The 18572-nt window shown below is 40.4% G+C and overlaps 2 protein-coding genes across 2 annotated transcripts in view; one reads left to right on the forward strand and one right to left on the reverse strand.

Moving 5' to 3' along the window:
* Positions 1-1227: 1227 nt before the first annotated feature.
* Positions 1228-2799, reverse strand: LOC132350330 (male-specific lethal 3 homolog). Its single transcript, XM_059899441.1, is given in 1 exon segment — positions 1228-2799. A coding segment is annotated over 1 exon segment (1569 nt). The 3' UTR covers positions 1228-1230.
* Positions 2800-6341: 3542 nt separating this feature from the next.
* The window catches only part of CPN1 (carboxypeptidase N subunit 1), a 34722-nt gene continuing 22491 nt past the window's right edge, over positions 6342-18572 (forward strand). The window contains exons 1-2 of the mRNA XM_059899442.1: positions 6342-6561; positions 17050-17249. Coding sequence (XP_059755425.1) covers positions 6342-6561; positions 17050-17249 — 420 coding nt within the window. The remainder of the gene's footprint in view (positions 6562-17049; positions 17250-18572) is intronic.

The raw sequence follows: 18572 nt of genomic DNA on the forward strand, positions 1-18572 counted from the left end.
AACCACTGCGCCACCAGGGAAGCCCTCTTTTTTTTTTTTTTGAATTTTTAAATTTTATTTTATTTATTTATTTGTTATACAGCAGGTTCTTATTAGTTATCTATTTTATACATATTAGTGTATATATGTCAATCCCAATCTCCCAGTTCATCCCACCACCCACCCCTTCCCCCCTTGGTGTCCATACGTTTGTTTTCTTCATCTGTGTCTCTATTTCTGCCTTGCAAACTGGTTCATCTGTACCATTTTTCTATATTCCACATATATGCGTTAATATACAATATTTGTTTTTCTCTTTGTGACTTACTTCACTCTGTATGACAGTCTCTAGGTCCATCCACGTCTCTACAAATGACCCAATTTCGTTCCTTTTTATGGCTGAGCAACATTCCATTGTATATATGTACCACATCTTCTTTATTCATTCGTCTGTCAATGGGCATTTAGGTTACTTCCATGATCTGGCTATTGTACATAGTGCTGCAATGAACATTGGGGTGCATGTGTCTTTTTTTTTGTTTTGAAAACTCTCTCTTGGTTCTTTCCAACAAGATGGGCAATGATTTATTTGAAATCACCAAAAATAACATCTTACAGAAAGGGAACTATACATTACACAACCAAGTGTAGCTATAAAATCTCAAACATTCAGGCAATGCTTTATTTAGATCACCAAAAATAAGGTTTTATAGAAAAGGAACTGTAACAAGCAAATGTATAGCTGCACATTTTCTTTTGCCATCAATATCAACTCCCTCTAAAATATTCTGGGACTACTTTTCGGTTTCCAAGCAAAACTAATGTTTTGTTGCTCAGCCTCATCACAAGAATGAAAACGGCTTGCAAAATGATTTTGTTTAATGCTAACAAATAACTAAAAAATGTGGTTATTGCTAACATGTAACTCCGTCTACTGAAACAGCCCAAGCTACACACACTTCCGTGAACATTTCACTGTGAACACAGCTGCTCTTTTCTGGCCATCACAGATGACATGTACCATGGCAAGGGTCACATGTTGGAGGCCGTTCAGGCACCTAGGAAGTAATCCTTAACAGAAATAACTACGGGAGGTAAGCAGCTCAAACAAGTGGGCCCGCCACAGCCCCCCAAGACGGGTATCGCATTCACTGTGCCTGTAAGGAAGGCCCACCAACTCCCTAGTTCTTTACTGGGGACCAAGAGCGCAAAGCTAGATAGAGAAGCTGCTCTTCCAGAACCATCAAAACCTTAATAAATCACCCTGGGGTTCTTCGTGCTGTAGTACACCTCACAGGCAGCAACATAGGCAGACTCTGGGAAAAAGTCATCATGGTATTCTGCTAAAAACCTCAGAAAGAGATCAAAGTGCTTCAGTAAAGCCTTCAGATTCTTCTCAGAAAAGGACATCTTTCCAAGGATTTCTGGAAGTTTCACAAACAATTGCAGCAAGTGTTGCGCCCCATAAATGTAAGCGGGTGGAGGTGGCTGGTCACCTGGGGGGTAACTGTCGGGTACAGGTTTCCAGGAGAGGACCTCATTTATTTCATTAGTTCCTCTGCCTTCAAAGCCAGCAAACACCGCACTCCCTTCCTTGCTAGGGGTCAGAGGAACAGGTGAGGATGATCTGCTATGAGCAGGTGTCTTCTTTTCCAGGTGCAGGAACAGCTTGGGCATGCTGGCAGATGTGTCCTGCTGCTGGCACTTGGGCTGAGGCGAGGCGCTGCTCTCAGACAGCTTGTCGCAATTGGCAGAGTGGCGTGTGGACCTCCTCAGAGACTGCAAAGCTTCCAGCTCGGCTTTGCACCTTTTGGGGGTGGCTGGTTCGCCTGTGGTTGGCTGACTCTCTGTGGACTGTGGTGTGGATGGATTCAACAAAGGTGGGCTTGGAGAGAACTCCTCCTGGTTCCTATTAGCGTTTGTGGTACTTTACTTAATCAGAAGAAAAAATTTGGACGAAGTCACCTTTTTATACTGAACTTGTTCATGTGGATAGAGCAAAACCAATGGGAGAGTGTAATCATAGGTTATTCTTAATCCATCCACCATCTCCTTACAAAGGTCAACGTTCTTTTCTGCTGGGATATAATGCACATTCATGTTGGCGTGTGGCATAGCGTGATGGTGATGAGGCCTCTCATTGGCTGAAGAGGCTGTATTGATAGCAAAATGCTTCACGTACGATTCCAAAATAGTTATGATGTTGGTCTGGCATGGAAGTTTCACTAACCGTTTTCTCCTGTTGATACAGTAACAATCGTCCTCAAGCTTCTTCTTCAGAACTTCAGGGATTTCTATAGCTATTGTTCTTTCTTCCATTTCCTTTTTTGCGTGCCGCTCTGGTTCTTCCTTCACTTCAGTCTTTTCTTCAATATCACTTTCTTCACTTATTTCTTCATCCTTTTCTTCACTACTGTCATCAGAGGAACTGCTTATTAAGTTTTCAACACTTTCATCTTTTTCTTCAGCAAGGAGGCTTTTTAAGACAGAGTCCACACCAGGCAACCTGCAGCGCTTCCTCTTTCTTCCTGTGCTTCTCAGGCGAGCTACAGCTTTTCTTGCCAACTTACACTGTAATCTCCAATTTTCATTGGTGTCACGAAGGACATGATCTTCAGCTGCCCATCCATCCCAGCTTCTGTTCCACCCATTCAAATGGATCAGATATTCTGGGATCTTTCTGCCTTTTTCATCTTTACCAACAATAACATCGACAGTCTTGGCATCGTCCAGCACTCGTGCCTTGGTGGGGTCAGGCTCGAAGCACAACACTTTCTCCCCTGAGTGGAATTTAAATTTCACGCCCTCTCTGGCGCTCATTTGCTCATCGTGGTGGAGGGCGAGGCTCTGGGGTGGGCGGAGCATGTGCCGCATGTGTGTTTTTGAATTATGGTTTTCTCAGGGCATATGCCCAGTAGTGGGATTGCTGGGTCGTATGGTAGTTCTATTTTTAGTTATTTAAGGAACCTGCATACTGTTCTCCATAGTGGCTGTATCAATTTACATTCCCACCAACAGTACAAGAGGGTTCCCTTTTCTCCACACCCTCTCCAGCATTTGTTGTTTGTAGATTTTCTGATGATGCCCATTCCGGGAAGCATATTCTTAGAAAGCTCTGAGAACCGTTCCACCTGTTAGGAGTCTAAGGCACAGTCACATACGTTTTCGAGACAAAGGATTGTACATCGAAATGGCATATTGATATTTTACATAAAGTTCACCAAGGATACATGGTCCACGTAAGCACGTAGAAAGCGAGCAGCAAGTCACCACGACCCCCTACAGAGCTGGGAAAGAACAATATTCTTTTAAGAAGTTACACTGCTAGGAAAAACATTGATCTTTACTGTAGAGCAGGCCCATCTTTGAGGAGCTCTGGTTAATGTGTAATGTGGATGCACACTGCACATGAGGGAGGGAAGGAGGAGGTCCAAACAAACACACAGAGAAAATTTTATGTTTAATTTTTTCTTGTCCTGCCTTAAAATATGAATTTTATTTCATCAGTCCTAGATCAAGGGCTTAATGTGTAACAACATTAGTGATGTCCTTTCAGCTTTCTCTCTTGATGCCTGCCCTCACCACCTGGGGTGTCAGGATCTCATCAGAAAATTATGGGATTTTAGCAGTGGGTGCAAAATCCTGTGGTTTTTACTCTGTGGTACTGCTGATTTGGTACTGATCTTGGGCCAACTCTCTAGACCATCTGTGGGCCAGACTGGCCTGGCTATAGTTTGTTCACCCTATATAACCAAGAGTTGATAGCTGTCTTTACTGACAGGTGAGAAAAGCATAGGATTTCCTTGGAAAAGTTTGCTGAAGTGCAGGAGGATGCAAGAGGAAAAGTCAATAATGGGGCTATTCATTCATTCAACAAATGTGCACCCATGCCAGGCTGTGTGCTAGAGGCTGACGATCATCCTGGGGGGCAGGAACAATGCATCAGCAGGGCTGCCCTCTATCCTAACACCTGACACCTAGCACAGTGGACAAGTGCATAACAGGCAAAGTCATAAGATTGCAGATGCAAAGACTGATGGTAACAGCAATTGCAAGGGGACATGAGGAAGACCCAGGGTTTGGAGCTGAGTTAAGCTACCTGGGGAAAGAACATAAGCAAAAGCAGGAAAGCAGGTGATGAGGGCATGCTCAGAAGACAGTAGGCACTGCAGCGGGGCTGTACTGGGGTGAGGTCACAATTGGACCTGGTAGGAGTGACTTGAAAACCAGGCAGAAGCATTTGGATTTTACACTCTAGTGCATGAAATTCCACTGAAACTTTGTTTTAAAAAAAAAAAAACTTTATTGAAGTATAATTTACATACCATAAAATTCATCCATTTTAAGTGTGCAATTCAATGATTTCTAGTAAATTTACCAAGTTATGCAACCGTCACCATCATCCAGTTTTAGAACATGTTCATCACTCCAACAAGATCCCTCATGCCCATTTACAGTGAATCTCCTTCCCCACTCCCAGCCCTACTAAGGCACTATTTTACTTTCTGTCTCTGTAAGTTTACTTTTGCAAGACATTTCATATAAATGGAATCATACAATAAGAGGGTTTTCTGTGTCGGCTCCTTTCAGTTAGCATGGCGTTTTTGAAGTCCATCCATGTTGTAGCATGTATTAGTATTTTATTCCTTTTTATCGCTGAATAATGTTCAATTGTATGGATATACCACATTTTATTTATCCATCAGTTGGTGGACACTTGGGTAGTTTCCACTTTTTGGCTACTACAAATAATGCCGCTATGAATATTCTTGTGTACAAGTCTTTGTTCTCTTGGGTAAGTACCCAGGAGTGGAATTGTTGTGTTGTATGGTAAATTTATAGTTAAATTTTGGGTGGCTGTACTTAATTATTTTTATTTATTTTTTAAAAGCACCTTTATTGACATATAATTTGTATACCATAAAATTCATCTGCTTCCCGTTTACAATTCAATGAATTTTAGTGTATTTACAGAGTTGTACAGTCACCACAATCTAATTTTAGAACACTTCTATCACCCTAAGAAGAAATCTTGTGCCCATTTGTAGTCACTCTGCATTTTCACTCCTAGCCCTAGCCAACCTCTAGTTTACTTTCTGTCTCTATATGTTTGTGTTTTCTAAACATCTCCTATGAATTGGATCATATAATATGTGATCTTTTGTGTCTTCTTTCACTGAGCATAATATTTTTAAGATTCATCCATCTTGTACAATGTATCAGTACTTCGCTCCTTTCCATTGTCAAATGATATTCCCTTGCATGGATATGCCATATTTTGTTTATCCATTCATTAGTTAATGGATATTTAGATTGTTTCTACTTTTCTATTGTGGATAATACTGCTATGAACATTTACATACTAGTTTTTGTGTGGATATGTGTTTTCATTTCTCTTGGGTAGATACCAGGAAATTGCTGGATTGTATAGTAAGTATATATTTAAACTTCTAAGAAACTGCAAAACTGTTTTCCAAAGTGGCTGCACCATTTATATTCCCATCGGCAATATATGAGGGTTCTAGTTTCTCCCTATTCTTGACAACACTTGTTATTGTGTCTTTTTGATTATAGCCATTCTAGTGGATGTGATGTGATATCTCATTGTCATTTTAAGTTGCATTTCCTTAATGACCAATAGTGTTGAACATCTTTAATGTGCTCATTAGTCATTCATATATCTACTTTAGTTGAATAAAATGTCTATTCAAATCTTTTTCCCACTTTTAAATTGGGTTATTTGTTTTATTACTGGGTTGTAAGAGTTCTTGATTTATTCTGGATATATTGTCAGATACATGATTGACAACTGTTTTCTCCCAACCTGGGGCTCACCTTCTCATTTTCTCAATGGTATCTGTTGAAAGATTTTTGAGGAGAAAAGGGACAAAACAGAGCTGTGCTTCGGAAAGATAGGATGTAGAATGGATCAAAAGGACAGAGTGTTCTATTTTAATACCCTTTCCTATATTGTAATATAGGGAACAAGGACAGGCCAAGCTTCTCAAAATTCTCCGGGAATCAAAGGGTTATAAGCAGCTATTTATTGAAGCCTGTTTACAGTCCAGTTAATCAGTAAACCAGAATCAGTGAAACTACCCAATCTGAAGAAGTGCAAAAACCTTTCAAAAGGTTTTCATGGATTAGGAGAGGCAGAGAAATGGGGGAGGGGAGATGAGTGCCTATTCCAGAGCTACATAAATAACTTCTGGCTTTGGAGGGACAGTTCTGAACTTTCTTCCCAGGCACTGTCACACTGGTGTTTACTGGTGGGAAACTAGGAAAAGCTGGTTCTTGGCCCTTGGATTTTTACTGGGAGAAGCGGGGACCATTTTAGTGAGTCTCTGAAAAAGCCCAGCAAGATGTCAGACCTGGTCTCAATTTTCCTCCAGCTCCTTCTCTTCAAGTTGGTTGCCCCGGTAACCTTTCGCCACCACCGCTATGATGACCTCGTGCGGACGCTGTACAAGGTGCACAATGAATGCCCCCATGTCACGCGGGTTTACAGCATTGGGCGCAGTGTGAAGGGGAGACACCTCTACGTGCTGGAATTCAGCGACTACCCTGGAATCCACGAGCCCTGTAAGCCCTGAGCATGTGTCTTAAAGTGTGTGTGGGCAGGACCTTTCCCTTACAAATCCAGTAATTGGGGTGGTTTCTGGGGAGGTCCCTGGACCCCTCCACCCATAAAGTATCACCACTTCCTCAGCCTGGGCTAAGTATTTCCTTGCTTAGCCTACAAACTGGCCCTGCCTCTGGGGAGCTGCAACCCCATTTCAGGCTCCAGTCTGTTCCTCCTTTTTGGGTTCTGTTTGCTCAAGACCTTAATGGTAAAAGGTGAGTCTTCTTCCCTGCTCCCTTCCCATCCCCCCACCTTCCCTCCCATTACCCTTCTTTCTTCCTTGCTGTTACTATTCTGCCTTTCTGTATCCAATGCCTCTGGAGAAACAATTAGCCCTTCTAGTTCTGCCAGAGTTTAGGGATAGCTCTTAGGGGAATGACGGTGTACTCAGAGTATGGGATCCTGGAGAGAGTTTGAGGTTTGGGGTATTCATCTTATTCATTGCATTATTTGTTGTTAGTTTGTTTCTATTATAAAAGCCATCCATGTTTGGATTAAAGTAGAAATTAGATAAGGAACAAACCTCACCCATAATCGCACCACTCACAGATGACCATCGTTAACATATTGATGTATCTCCTTCCAGACTTTCTTCTACGCATGTTTAAGCCACCTCCTCTTACATACACGTCATTTTTTTAATAAAAATGGAATCATACTATATCTGCTTTTCTCATTTCATAGTCTTTGATGAGTAGCATGTCTGTAAATGTAGATCTACATTATCATTTTTGGCTGCATAATATTCCATGGTTGCAAGTTTGTATTTAACAGTTCATTTATAGATGGGCATTTAAGTTGTTTCTACTTTACTGCTTTACTTACAGCAATTGTGACATTCAAGTACGTCAGTTCCTCCTTCAAACTGTCAACCTCAAGTCTCTTTTCCTCTCCACTTCCTCACCCTTCCCCCTAGCCCAAATTCCATCACAGCCTGCATAAATGATTGCACCAGGCTCCTGACCGTTCTCCTAACACCTAACGGCCACCACTCTCTAAACCTTTCATTTAAGATACAGATGCTAGATGTCCAAATACTGATATAATCCCCTCCCCCCTTGCTTAAAAACCTTCAGTGGCAACCTCACACCCAGTGGATTCTGTCCATGACAGCTTCAAACTCTTAAGTGGCCAGTTTGGGGGAGGGGGGAGAGGGGGATGGGAGGCTGGCTCAAGGAAGGCTACGTGATTAGGTGACGATAAGGGCCTTGCTTTGAAAATGCACTTGCAGAGCAAACACCCTGCTTTTACTCAGGTCGTGTGTTCATTGTGGAAGCTTGTGGGTGCTAATGGACATTGTAGGCTTAGCCCCCCACTCCATGCCCCTTTCTTGGTGCCCTGTCTACTTTCTAGCATTCAGTGCCTTTCTTGAAGCTTTTCATACTATTGTACCTCACTGATCCCTCTTTTCTCTGATGCCCTATCAACGGTATATCCATTCATTCCTTAATTATTCCACAAGCATTCCTGATGATCTACTCAATGTAAGCACTTTGGTAGACTCTGAATATAGCACAGAGAATAAAACAAAGACTCTGCCCTCAGGGCCTTAATTCTAGCGAGGTAAGACTGGCAATAAATAGGTAACTAAATAAATATATACTATACCAGATGAAAATAAGTGCTATTGAGAAAAAGAAACCAGGAAGGAGAGATAGGGAGTTGTGGATAATTGTGGGTTGAGTGGGGGAGGGGGTGTTGCCTTTTAGGAAAAGCTTCTCCTTCCAGGTGATTTTTGAGTACGTGATTGAGGTGCCATACTGATACTGGGAAGGAAAACACTGCACAGGGGGAAGAGCCGGAGCATGCCTGGCATGTGTGAGGAACAGCGTGGAGGCCCCTGTGGCTCCAGGAGAGTGAACCACAGGAAAGCAAGGTCAGAGCAGAGCTGTCGGGATTACCGGGCAGGAGGAGATCACGTGGGGCCTCACAGGCCTCTGCAAAAATTTTGGCTTTTGCTCTGAGTGAAGTGAGAAGCCGTTGGAGGGTTTTAAGCAGAGGAGTGACATGATCTGACTAAAAATTTTAAAAGATCACTCAGAACAAGGGTCAGCAAACTAGAGCCTTGAGGGCCAGCTACCTGTTTCTTTGTTGTTTGTTTTTTTTTAATTTTTTTCACACACACACACTGTATTTTATTTTTACAAGAGATAAATAGACTGACACCAAGCATTGTAAATGGATGACCACAACAAAAGCAACAATGATTGCAATTACCAAACACGAAACACACTCATACTATGTCATAATATTGACATTCAGTCCAGTAATCCTCCACTGTAACAGCTCCTTTACTTTGCAGTGAAAATTGATTTGTATATTCTTTGCCTCTGAGTCCTTGTGGGATTTTTTTTTTTAATTCAAACAGAAAGTCACAAAAATTATAATCATCTTCATCAGTTCACTCAGTCCCATGTAATTAATTTTTTTTTCATCTTGATCTTTTGTTAGCACTTTTATGAGTTCATCAGTTTTTCATTAGAGTTCTGAAAATGCTTATTCATTCAGTTCAGCAGTATAGTCAGTTACCAGAAACCTGTACTTGTCAGAGTCTTTTCCATGAATTCCTTGAAGATGAAACCCTTTTATAGGAACATATTTGCAAAAGCATCAGAGTACACCCAGAACTGTCTGTAAATGACAAAAGACTTAGAAATGACCACGGTTAAAGATTTGATGAAAGTTCATAGTAATGCAATTGACAAGGAAATTTAGTTATTTCTGAGATATACATTTTAAATAAAAATTAGAATTATGACTTATAACATTATACCAGAACATATAAGATTTTTAGAAATTTCATGTAATGTCTGAAACATTTATATTAACATATTTCCATACAAATAACCCAATGAAACTTTAGTATTAATTGTTTTGTTTGTTTGTTCTTTTATACTGCAGGTTCTTATTAGTCATCAGTTTTATACACATCAGTATATACATGTCAATCCCAATCGCCCAATTCAGCACACCACCATCACCACCCCACCGCAGTTTTCCCCCCTTGGTATCCATATGTCTGTTCTCTATGTCTGAGTCTCAACTTCTGCCCTGCAAACCGGCTCATCTGTGCAATTTTTCTAGGTTCCACATACATGCGTTAATATACGATATTTGTTTTTCTCTTTCTGACTTACTTCACTCTGTATGACAGTCTTTAGATCCATCCACGTCTCAACAAATGACTCAATTTCGTTCCTTTTTATGGCTGAGTAATATTCCATTGTATATATGTACCACATCTTCTTTATCCATTCGTCTGTCGATGGACATTTAGGTTGCTTCCATGACCTGGCTATTGTAAATAGTGCTGCAATGAACATTGGGGTGCATGTGTCTTTTTGAATTATGGTTTTCTCTGGGTATACGCCCAGTAGTGGGATTGCTGGATCATATGGTAATTCTATTTTTTTTTTTTTTGGTAATTCTATTTTTAGTTTTTTAAGGAACCTCCATACTGTTCTCCATAGTGGCTGTATCAATTTACATTCCCACCACCAGTGCAAGAAGGTTCCCTTTTCTCCACACCCTCTCCAGCATTTGTTGTTTGTAGATTTTCTGATGATGCCCATTCTAACTGGTGTGAGGTGATACCTCATTGTAGTTTTGATTTGCATTTCTCTAATAATTAGTGATGCTGAGCAGGTTTTCATGTGCTTCTTGGCCATCTGTATGTCTTCTCTGGAGAAATGTCTATTTAGGTCTTCTGCCCATTTTTGGATTGGGGTGTTTGTTTCTTTAATATTGAGCTGCATGAGCTGTTTATATATTTTGGAGATTAATCCTTTGTCCGTTGATTTGTTTGCAAATATTTTCTCCCATTCTGAGGGTTGTCTTTTCGTCTTGTTTATGGTTTCCTTTGCTGTGCAAAAGCTTTGAAGTTTCATTAGGTCCCATTTGTTTATTTTTGTTTTTATTTCCATTACTCTAGGAGGTGTGTCAAAAAAGATCTTGCTGTGATTTATGTCAAAGAGTTTTCTTCCTATGTTTTTCTCTAAGAGTTTTATAGTGTCCGGTCTTACATTTAGGTCTCTAATCCATTTTGAGTTTATTTTTGTGTATGGTGTTAGGGAGTATTCTAATTTCATTCTTTTACATGTAGCTGTCCAGTTTTCCTGGCACCATTTATTGAAGAGACTGTCTTTTCTCCATTGTATATCTTTGCCTCCTTTGTCATAGATTAGTTGACCATAGGTGCGTGGGTTTATCTCTGGGCTTTCTATCTTGTTCCATTGATCAATGTTTCTGTTTTTGTGCCAGTACCATATTGTCTTGATTACTGTAGCTTTGTAGTATAGTCTGAAGTCAGGGAGTCTGATTCCTCCAGCTCCGTTTTTTTCCCTCAAGACTGCTTTGGCTATTCGGGGTCTTTTGTGTCTCCATACAAATTTTAAGATGATTTGTTTTAGTTCCATAAAAAATGCCATTGGTAATTTGATAGGGATTGCATTGAATCTGTAGATTGCTTTGGGTAGTATAGTCATTTTCACAATATTGATTCTTCCAATCCAAGAACATGGTATATCTCTCCATCTGTTGGTATCATTTTTAATTTCTTTCATCAGTGTCTTATAGTTTTATGCATACAGGTCTTTTGTCTCCCAAGATAGGTTTATTCCTAGGTATTTTATTCTTTTTGTTGCAATGGTAAATGGGAGTAATTTCTCTTTCAGATTTTTCATCATTAGTGTATAGGAATGCAAGAGATTTCTGTGCATTAATTTTGTATCCTGCAACTTTACCAAATTCATTGATTAGCTCTAGTAGTTTTCTAGTGGCATTTGTAGGATTCTCTACGTATAGTATCATGTCATCTGCAAACAGTGACAGTTTTACTTCTTCTTTTCCAATTTGTATTCCTTTTATTTCTTTTTCTTCTCTGATTGCCGTGGCTAGGACTTCCAAAACTATGTTGAATAATAGCGGTGAGAGTGGACATCCTTGTCTCATTCCTGAGCTTAGAGGAAATACTTTCAGTTTTTCACCGTTGAGAATGATGTTTGCTGTGGGTTTGTCGTATATGGCCTTTATTATGTTGAGGTAGGTTCCCTCTATGCCCACTTTCTGGAGAGTTTTTATCATAAATGGGTGTTGAATTTTGTCAAAAGCTTTTTCTGCATCTATTGAGATGATCATATGGTTTTTATTCTTCAATTTGTTAATATGGTGTATCACATTGATTGATTTGCGTATATTGAAGAATCCTTGCATCCCTGGGATAAATCCCACTTGGTCGTGGTGTATGATCCTTTTAATGTGTTGTTGGATTCTGTTTGCTAGTATTTTGTAGAGGATTTTTGCATCTATATTCATCAGTGATATTGGTCTGTAATTTTCTTTTATTTTAAATTAATTATTTATCTATTTATTTATTTTATTTATTTATGGCTGTGTTGGGTCTTCATTTCTGTGTGAGGGCTTTTCTCTAGTTGTGGCAAGTGGGGGCCACTCTTCATTGCGCTGCGCGGGCCTCTTATTATCGTGGCCTCTCTTGTTGCGGAGCACAGGCTCCAGACGTGCAGGCTCAGTAACTGTGGCTCACGGGCCTAGTTGCTCCGCGGCATGTGGGATCTTCCCAGACCAGGGCTCGTACCCGTGTCCCCTGCATTGGCCAGCAGATTCTCAACCACTGCGCCACCAGGGAAGCCCTGTAATTTTCATTTTTGGAGTATCTTTGTCTGGTTTTGGTATCAGGGTGATGATAGCCTCATAGAATGAGTTTGGGAGTGTTCCTTCCTCTGCAATTTTTTGGAAGAGTTTGAGAAGGATGGGTGTTAGCTATTCTCTAAATGTTTGCTAGAATTCACCTGTGAAGCCATCTGGTCCTGGACTTTTGTTTTTTGGAAGATTTTTAATCACAGTTTCAATTTCATTACTTGTGATTGGTCTGTTCATATTTTCTATTTCTTCCTGGTTCAGTCTTGGAAGGTTATACCTTTCTAAAAATTTGTCCATTTCTTCCAGGTTGTCCATTTTATTGGCATAGAGTTGCTTGTAGTAGTCTCTTAGGATGCTTTGTATTTCTGCGGTGTCTGTTGTAACTTCTTTTTCATTTCTGATTTTATTGATTTGAGTCCTCTCCCTCTTTTTCTTGATGAGTCTGGCTAATGGCTTATCAATTTTGTTTATCTTCTCAAAGAACCAGCTTTTAGTTTTATTGATCTTTGCTATTGTTTTCTTAGTTTCTATTTCATTTATTTCCACTCTGATCTTTATGATTTCTTTCCTTGTGCTAACTTTGGGTTTTGTTTGTTCTTCTTTCTGTAGTTCCTTTAGGTGTAAGGTTAGATTGTTTACTTGAGATTTTTCTTGTTTCTTGAGGTAGGCTTGTATAGCTATAAACTTCCCTCTTAGAACTGCTTTTGCTGCATCCCATAGGTTTTGGATCGTCGTGCTTTCATTGTCATTTGTCTCTAGGTATTTTTTGATTTCCTCTTTGATTTCTTCAGTGATCTCTTGTTTATTTAGTAACTTTTTTTTAGCCTCCATGTGTTTGTGTTTTTTACGTGTTTTTCCTGTAATTCATTTCTAATCTCATAACGTTGTGGTCAGAAAAGATGCTTGATATGATTTCAATTTTCTTAAATTTACTGAGGCTTGATTTGTGACCCAAGATGTGATCTATCCTGGAGAATGTTCCATGCGCACTTGAGAGGAAAGTGTAATCTGCTGTTTTTGGATGGAATGTCCTATAAATATCAATTAAATCTATCTGGTCTATTGTGTCATTTAAAGCTTCTGTTTCCTATTAATTTTCTGTCTGGATGATCTGTCCATTGGTGTGAGTTAGGTGTTAAAGTCCCCCACTATTATTGTGTTACTGTCGATTTCCTCTTTTAGAGCTGTTAGCAGTTGCCTTATGTATTGAGGTGCTCCTATGTTGGATGCATATATATTTATAATTGTTATATCTTCTTGGATTGATCCCTTGATCATTATGTAGTGTCCTTCCTTGTCTCTTGTAACATTCTTTATTTTAAAGTCTATTTTATCTGATATGAGTATAGCTACTCCAGCTTTCTTTTGATTTCCATTTGCATGGAATATCTTTTTCCATCCCCTCACTTTCAGTCTGTATGTGTCCCTAGGTCTAAAGTGGGTCTCTTGTAGACAGCATATATATGGGTCTTGTTTTTGTATCCATTCAGCAAGCCTGTGTCTTTTGGTTGGAGCATTTAATCCATTCACGTTTAAGGTAATTATCGATATGTATGTTCCTATGACCATTTTCTTAATTGTTTTGGGTTTGTTTTTGTAGGTCCTTTTCTTCTCTTGTGTTTCCCACTTAGGGAAGTTCCTTTAGCATTTGTTGTAGAGCTGGTTTGGTGGTGCTGAATTCTCTTAGCTTTTGCTTGTCTGTAAAGCTTTTGATTTCTCCATCAAATCTAAATGAGATCCTTGCTGGGTAGAGTAATCTTGGTTGTAGTTTCTTCCCTTTCATCACTTTAAGTATATCATGCCACTCCCTTCTGGCTTGTAGAGTTTCTGCTGAGAAATCAGCTGTTAACCTTATGGGAGTTCCCTTGTATGTTATTTGTCGTTTTTCCCTTGCTGCTTTCAATAATTTTTCTTTGTCTTTAATTTTTGCCATTTTGATTACTATGTGTCTCGGCGTGTTTCTCCTTGGGTTTATCCTGTATGGGACTCTCTGCGCTTCCTGAACTTGGGTGGCTATTTCCTTTCCCATGTTAGGGAAGTTTTCGACTATAATCTCTTCAAATATTTTCTCGGGTCCTTTGTCTCTCTCTTCTCCTTCTGGGACCCCTAGAGTGTGAATGTTGTTGCGTTTAATGTTTTCCCAGAGGTCTCTTAGTCTGTCTTCATTTCTTTTCATTCTTTTTTCTTTCATCTGTTCCGCAGCAGTGAATTCCACCATTCTGTCTTCCAGGTCACTTATGTGTTCTTCTGCCTCAGTTATTCTGCTATTGATTCCTTCTAGTGTAGTTTTCATTTCAGTTATTGTATTGTTCATCTGTGTTTGTTTGTTCTTTAATTCTTCTAGGTCTTTGTTAAACATTTCTTGCATCTTCTCGATCTTTGCCTCCATTCTTATTCCGAGGTCCTGGATCATCTTCACTATCATTATTCTGAATTCTTTTTCTGGAAGGTTGCCTATCTCCACTTCATTTAGTTGTTTTTCTGGGGTTTTATCATGTTCCTTCATCTGGTATATAGCCCTCTGCCTTTTCATCTTGTCTATCTTTCTGTGAATGTGGTTTTTGTTCCACAGGCTGCAGGATTATAGTTTTTCTTGCTTCTGCTGTCTGCTCTCTGGTAGTTGAGGCTATCTAAGAGGCTTGATGGGAGGCTCGGGTGGTGGGTCCCAGCTACCTGTTTTGGTAAATAAAGTTTCACTGAAACACAGTCACACACATTTGTTTTTGTATCATCTATGTCTGCTTTCACTGGAAGCATTGAGTAGCTGCAGTGAAGACAATATAGCCCAGGAAGCCCAAAGGATTTACTATCTGGTCCCTTACAGGAAACGTTTGCTAAACACTGACTCAGGAGAATAGACTTGCATGGCTGGGCAGATGCAAGGAGTTCAAGTAGGAGATTTATTGTAGTAATCCACACTTGCGATTGTGGGACCTTGAACCAAAATGATGACAGTGGTTGTTAGGAGAAGTGGTTGTATTGTATTCTGGATATACGGAAAGTAGAGACAAAAGAATTTTATATTGAATACCTCCTAAGAGGAAGGCACTATGGTAGGTTCTACAGGGCAGTCGTTCCCAAACTTATGGATTTCACACACACAAATATATATATATGGGAGATCAGAGGGGACTAAAATAGATTTTCCAAATTTTATTTTACTGAACAAGGATGTTGAAGACTACTACCTGCCATCTGCTATCCCCATCCTTTCGTAAAATAAAGGATAACTTAACACCAAGAAAAGTAAGAAAGACATGATAAGATTAAAGAAATACACTAAGATTAAAGAATGTACATGATAGAAAATCCACCACACAGTCCTTATGGGTTATAGACATTCCTTTGGGAAAGACTGTTGTAGCAGGTAAATAACAATGGATTGTATCCTAAAGAAAGTTTAAAATGGCATACATTGCAAGGGCCAGGTCCAGTAAGGAAAATAGGACATGTGCAAAATTAGCCAAAACTCAGAGTAGAAGGTGGTATCATAAAAGGGAAGTTTAATAGCAAGTTCACTCCCAGCAAGGAGAATCCAAGATGGCTTCACAGAGTAAGGAGCATTTGAGCCTAGATGGATGGTGAGGAGGGCATGGAAATGTGAAGATGAAGATACACAGAATCAGAAAAGGCATGAAGGCAAGAGAGTGCTGGGTGGGGGCTTCCCTGGTGGTGCAGTGGTTAAGAATCTGCCTGCCAATGCAGGGGACACGAGTTCGAGCCATGGTCTGGAAAGATCCCACATGCTGCCGAGCAACCAAGCCCATGCGCCACGACTACTGAGCCTGTGCTCTAGAGCCCACGAGCCACAACTACTGAGCCCACGTGCCACAACTACTGAAGCCTGTGCACCTAGAGGCTGTGCTTCGCAACAAGAGAAGCCACCTCAATGAGAAGCCCGCTCACCACAAAGAAGAGTAGCCCCTGCTCGCCACAACTAGAGAAAGCCCGCGCATAGCAACGAAGACCCAATGCAGCCAAAAATAAATAAATAAAATAAATAATTAAAAAAAAAAAAAGAGTGCTGTGTGGAAGGGAAATCACTTGGCAAGGGCTTTCTCCTTCCTTTTAAAACAGGGCAAGAATGATTTTTTTAAGTGGTTCTAGAGGCTCCTCTCATGACCTCAGTTCTAACTTCAATTGAACAGTTAGCATAGCCAAAGAAAAGACTAAGGAATGAGACATACATAGACTCCTTCCTACTCTGTGCCTCAAGACACAGCATTCTCAGATATGAAGGGGAGATTTTAACCTGAGTACCAAGAAAATTAAATTTTCAACTGGTGCAATTAGGAATTGTTATGCTATAACCTGGAGGACTTTAGGCCAGCAAATCTTGGAAAAACACTATCCTTATCCTGAAAAGATTTGTCTCTGAGAAGCATTAAGCTACCTCAGTGGCACCTGGACTTTGACCTCCATTATTAATCTGCCAGGTGACCTCAGACAAGTTACTTAACCTCTTCCATACCCAGTACCCTCATCCTGAGGCTAATAATGCCTACTTTACAGGTTTTCTGTGAAGATTAACAATAACATAAATGCCTAGTACACAGCAGGGTTTTAATAAATAGTAGACATTATTATCCGTGGCATGAATTTTTGTAGCATTTGTAGTTGCAGTTTGTTCAAAGGGGGCACAGGGATTATTGGAAAAGACCTAACAGAAGCATGAGGTTTTCTTTTATTCATTACTGAAAAAGAGGGGAAACGTCCCTTTGCATGGTTAGGAATTAACTACACTCGTAAGCTTTCCCCATCTTCTTTATGTGTGTTTCTCTCACTTGCAGTGGAACCGGAAGTCAAGTATGTGGGGAACATGCACGGCAACGAGGTGCTGGGCCGCGAGCTGCTGCTGCAGCTGTCGGAGTTTCTGTGCGAGGAGTTCCGCAACAGGAACCAGCGCATCGTCCGGCTGGTGGAGGGCACGCGCATTCACATCCTGCCGTCCATGAACCCCGACGGCTACGAGGTGGCCGCAGCCGCCCAGGTACCGAGCCCCAGGGGGAGGCCCTGAGGAGAGCAGAGCCGTCCTAGGGAGTAAGGAAAAACCGGGAGACCAGAGGTGTCCTCTCTGTCCCACTGTAAATGCCACGATGTGATAGAGGAAAAGCTGGAGAAATAGAATGAAGTGTGAAGATGGGTTCAGCACTGTAGCACCCTATGCAATGAATGGGGGTTCTCTCTGAGTCTCAGTTCCCTCCCTCCTCCGCCTTTCCAGCTGAGTTCTCCATTTCATTGTGAGGATGAGTGAAGCAGTATCAGCGACAACATTTTATCAACTGGAAGGTACTGAACAGGTGTGAAGGGATATTGCAAAACGGCCCTTCTTCCCTGAACTTTTAGCTTCCAACCCTAAATCCTCTTCTTCCCACACTAACATTTGCATTTGGGGGGAAAAGAGAAAGAATGAGCTTTTCTCAGAATTGTGGGGTGGCAGGTTAGTCCTGTTATAGATTCTTCATACTTTATTCCATCTTTGTACGGCTTTTTTCCTCTACTAGTATAGTACTCAGCCTTTGAATTCTTTATTTTAGAGTTACATTGTTCAGGGGACAAATTAAAAAAAGTGTTTATGGGCTTTATTTCCTAACATAACTTCGAAATATCAGTGTGCCTAACTTTAAGTCAGTGATTCTTTTGTGGCTGTGCATCAGAATTGTAGGTGAAGATTTTTGAGATACAGGTTCTCAGGTCCTCTCCCCACCCCAAATCTACTGAATGAGAATTTTCAGTGGGTGAGGGCAGGCATCTGCCTTACACAATGGATATGTTCCTTTAAAAGCTGTATTTAAACCTGGTTTGTTTGGGGTTTTTTTTTTTTTTTTTTTTTTGGAGGGGGGTGTAAATGAAAGATTCTTTTTTTTCCATTTAAAAATATGTTTATTGGGGGTAGTCTTAAAATGTTTTTTATGTTTAAGACTAGACTTCACTACTTTACTTTTTTTTTTAAATTTTGCTTTTATTGTGGTAAGAGCACCTAAGATGAGATCTACCCTCTTAACAAAATTTTAAGTGTACAATACACTATTGTTGATTATAGGTAAAAGGTCGTACAGCTGATCTCCAGAACTTATCTATCCTGTTCAACCAAACCTTTATATCCCTTCATTAGTAACTTCCCATTTCCCCCTCCTCCCAGCCCCTGGCAATGACCTTCCACTCTCCGATTCCATGAATCTGACCACTCTGTCCCATACAAGTGGAACCACTCAGTATCTCTCCTTGAATGGCCCATCCTGGTTTAAGCCTACTAGAGGACAGGGCTGAGGGGTGAGGAGAAGCAGGGAGGGTAATGGAGCCAAGATGTTGA

Source organism: Balaenoptera ricei, chromosome 16, assembly GCF_028023285.1.
Source record: "Balaenoptera ricei isolate mBalRic1 chromosome 16, mBalRic1.hap2, whole genome shotgun sequence".
NCBI lineage: Eukaryota > Metazoa > Chordata > Mammalia > Artiodactyla > Balaenopteridae > Balaenoptera > Balaenoptera ricei.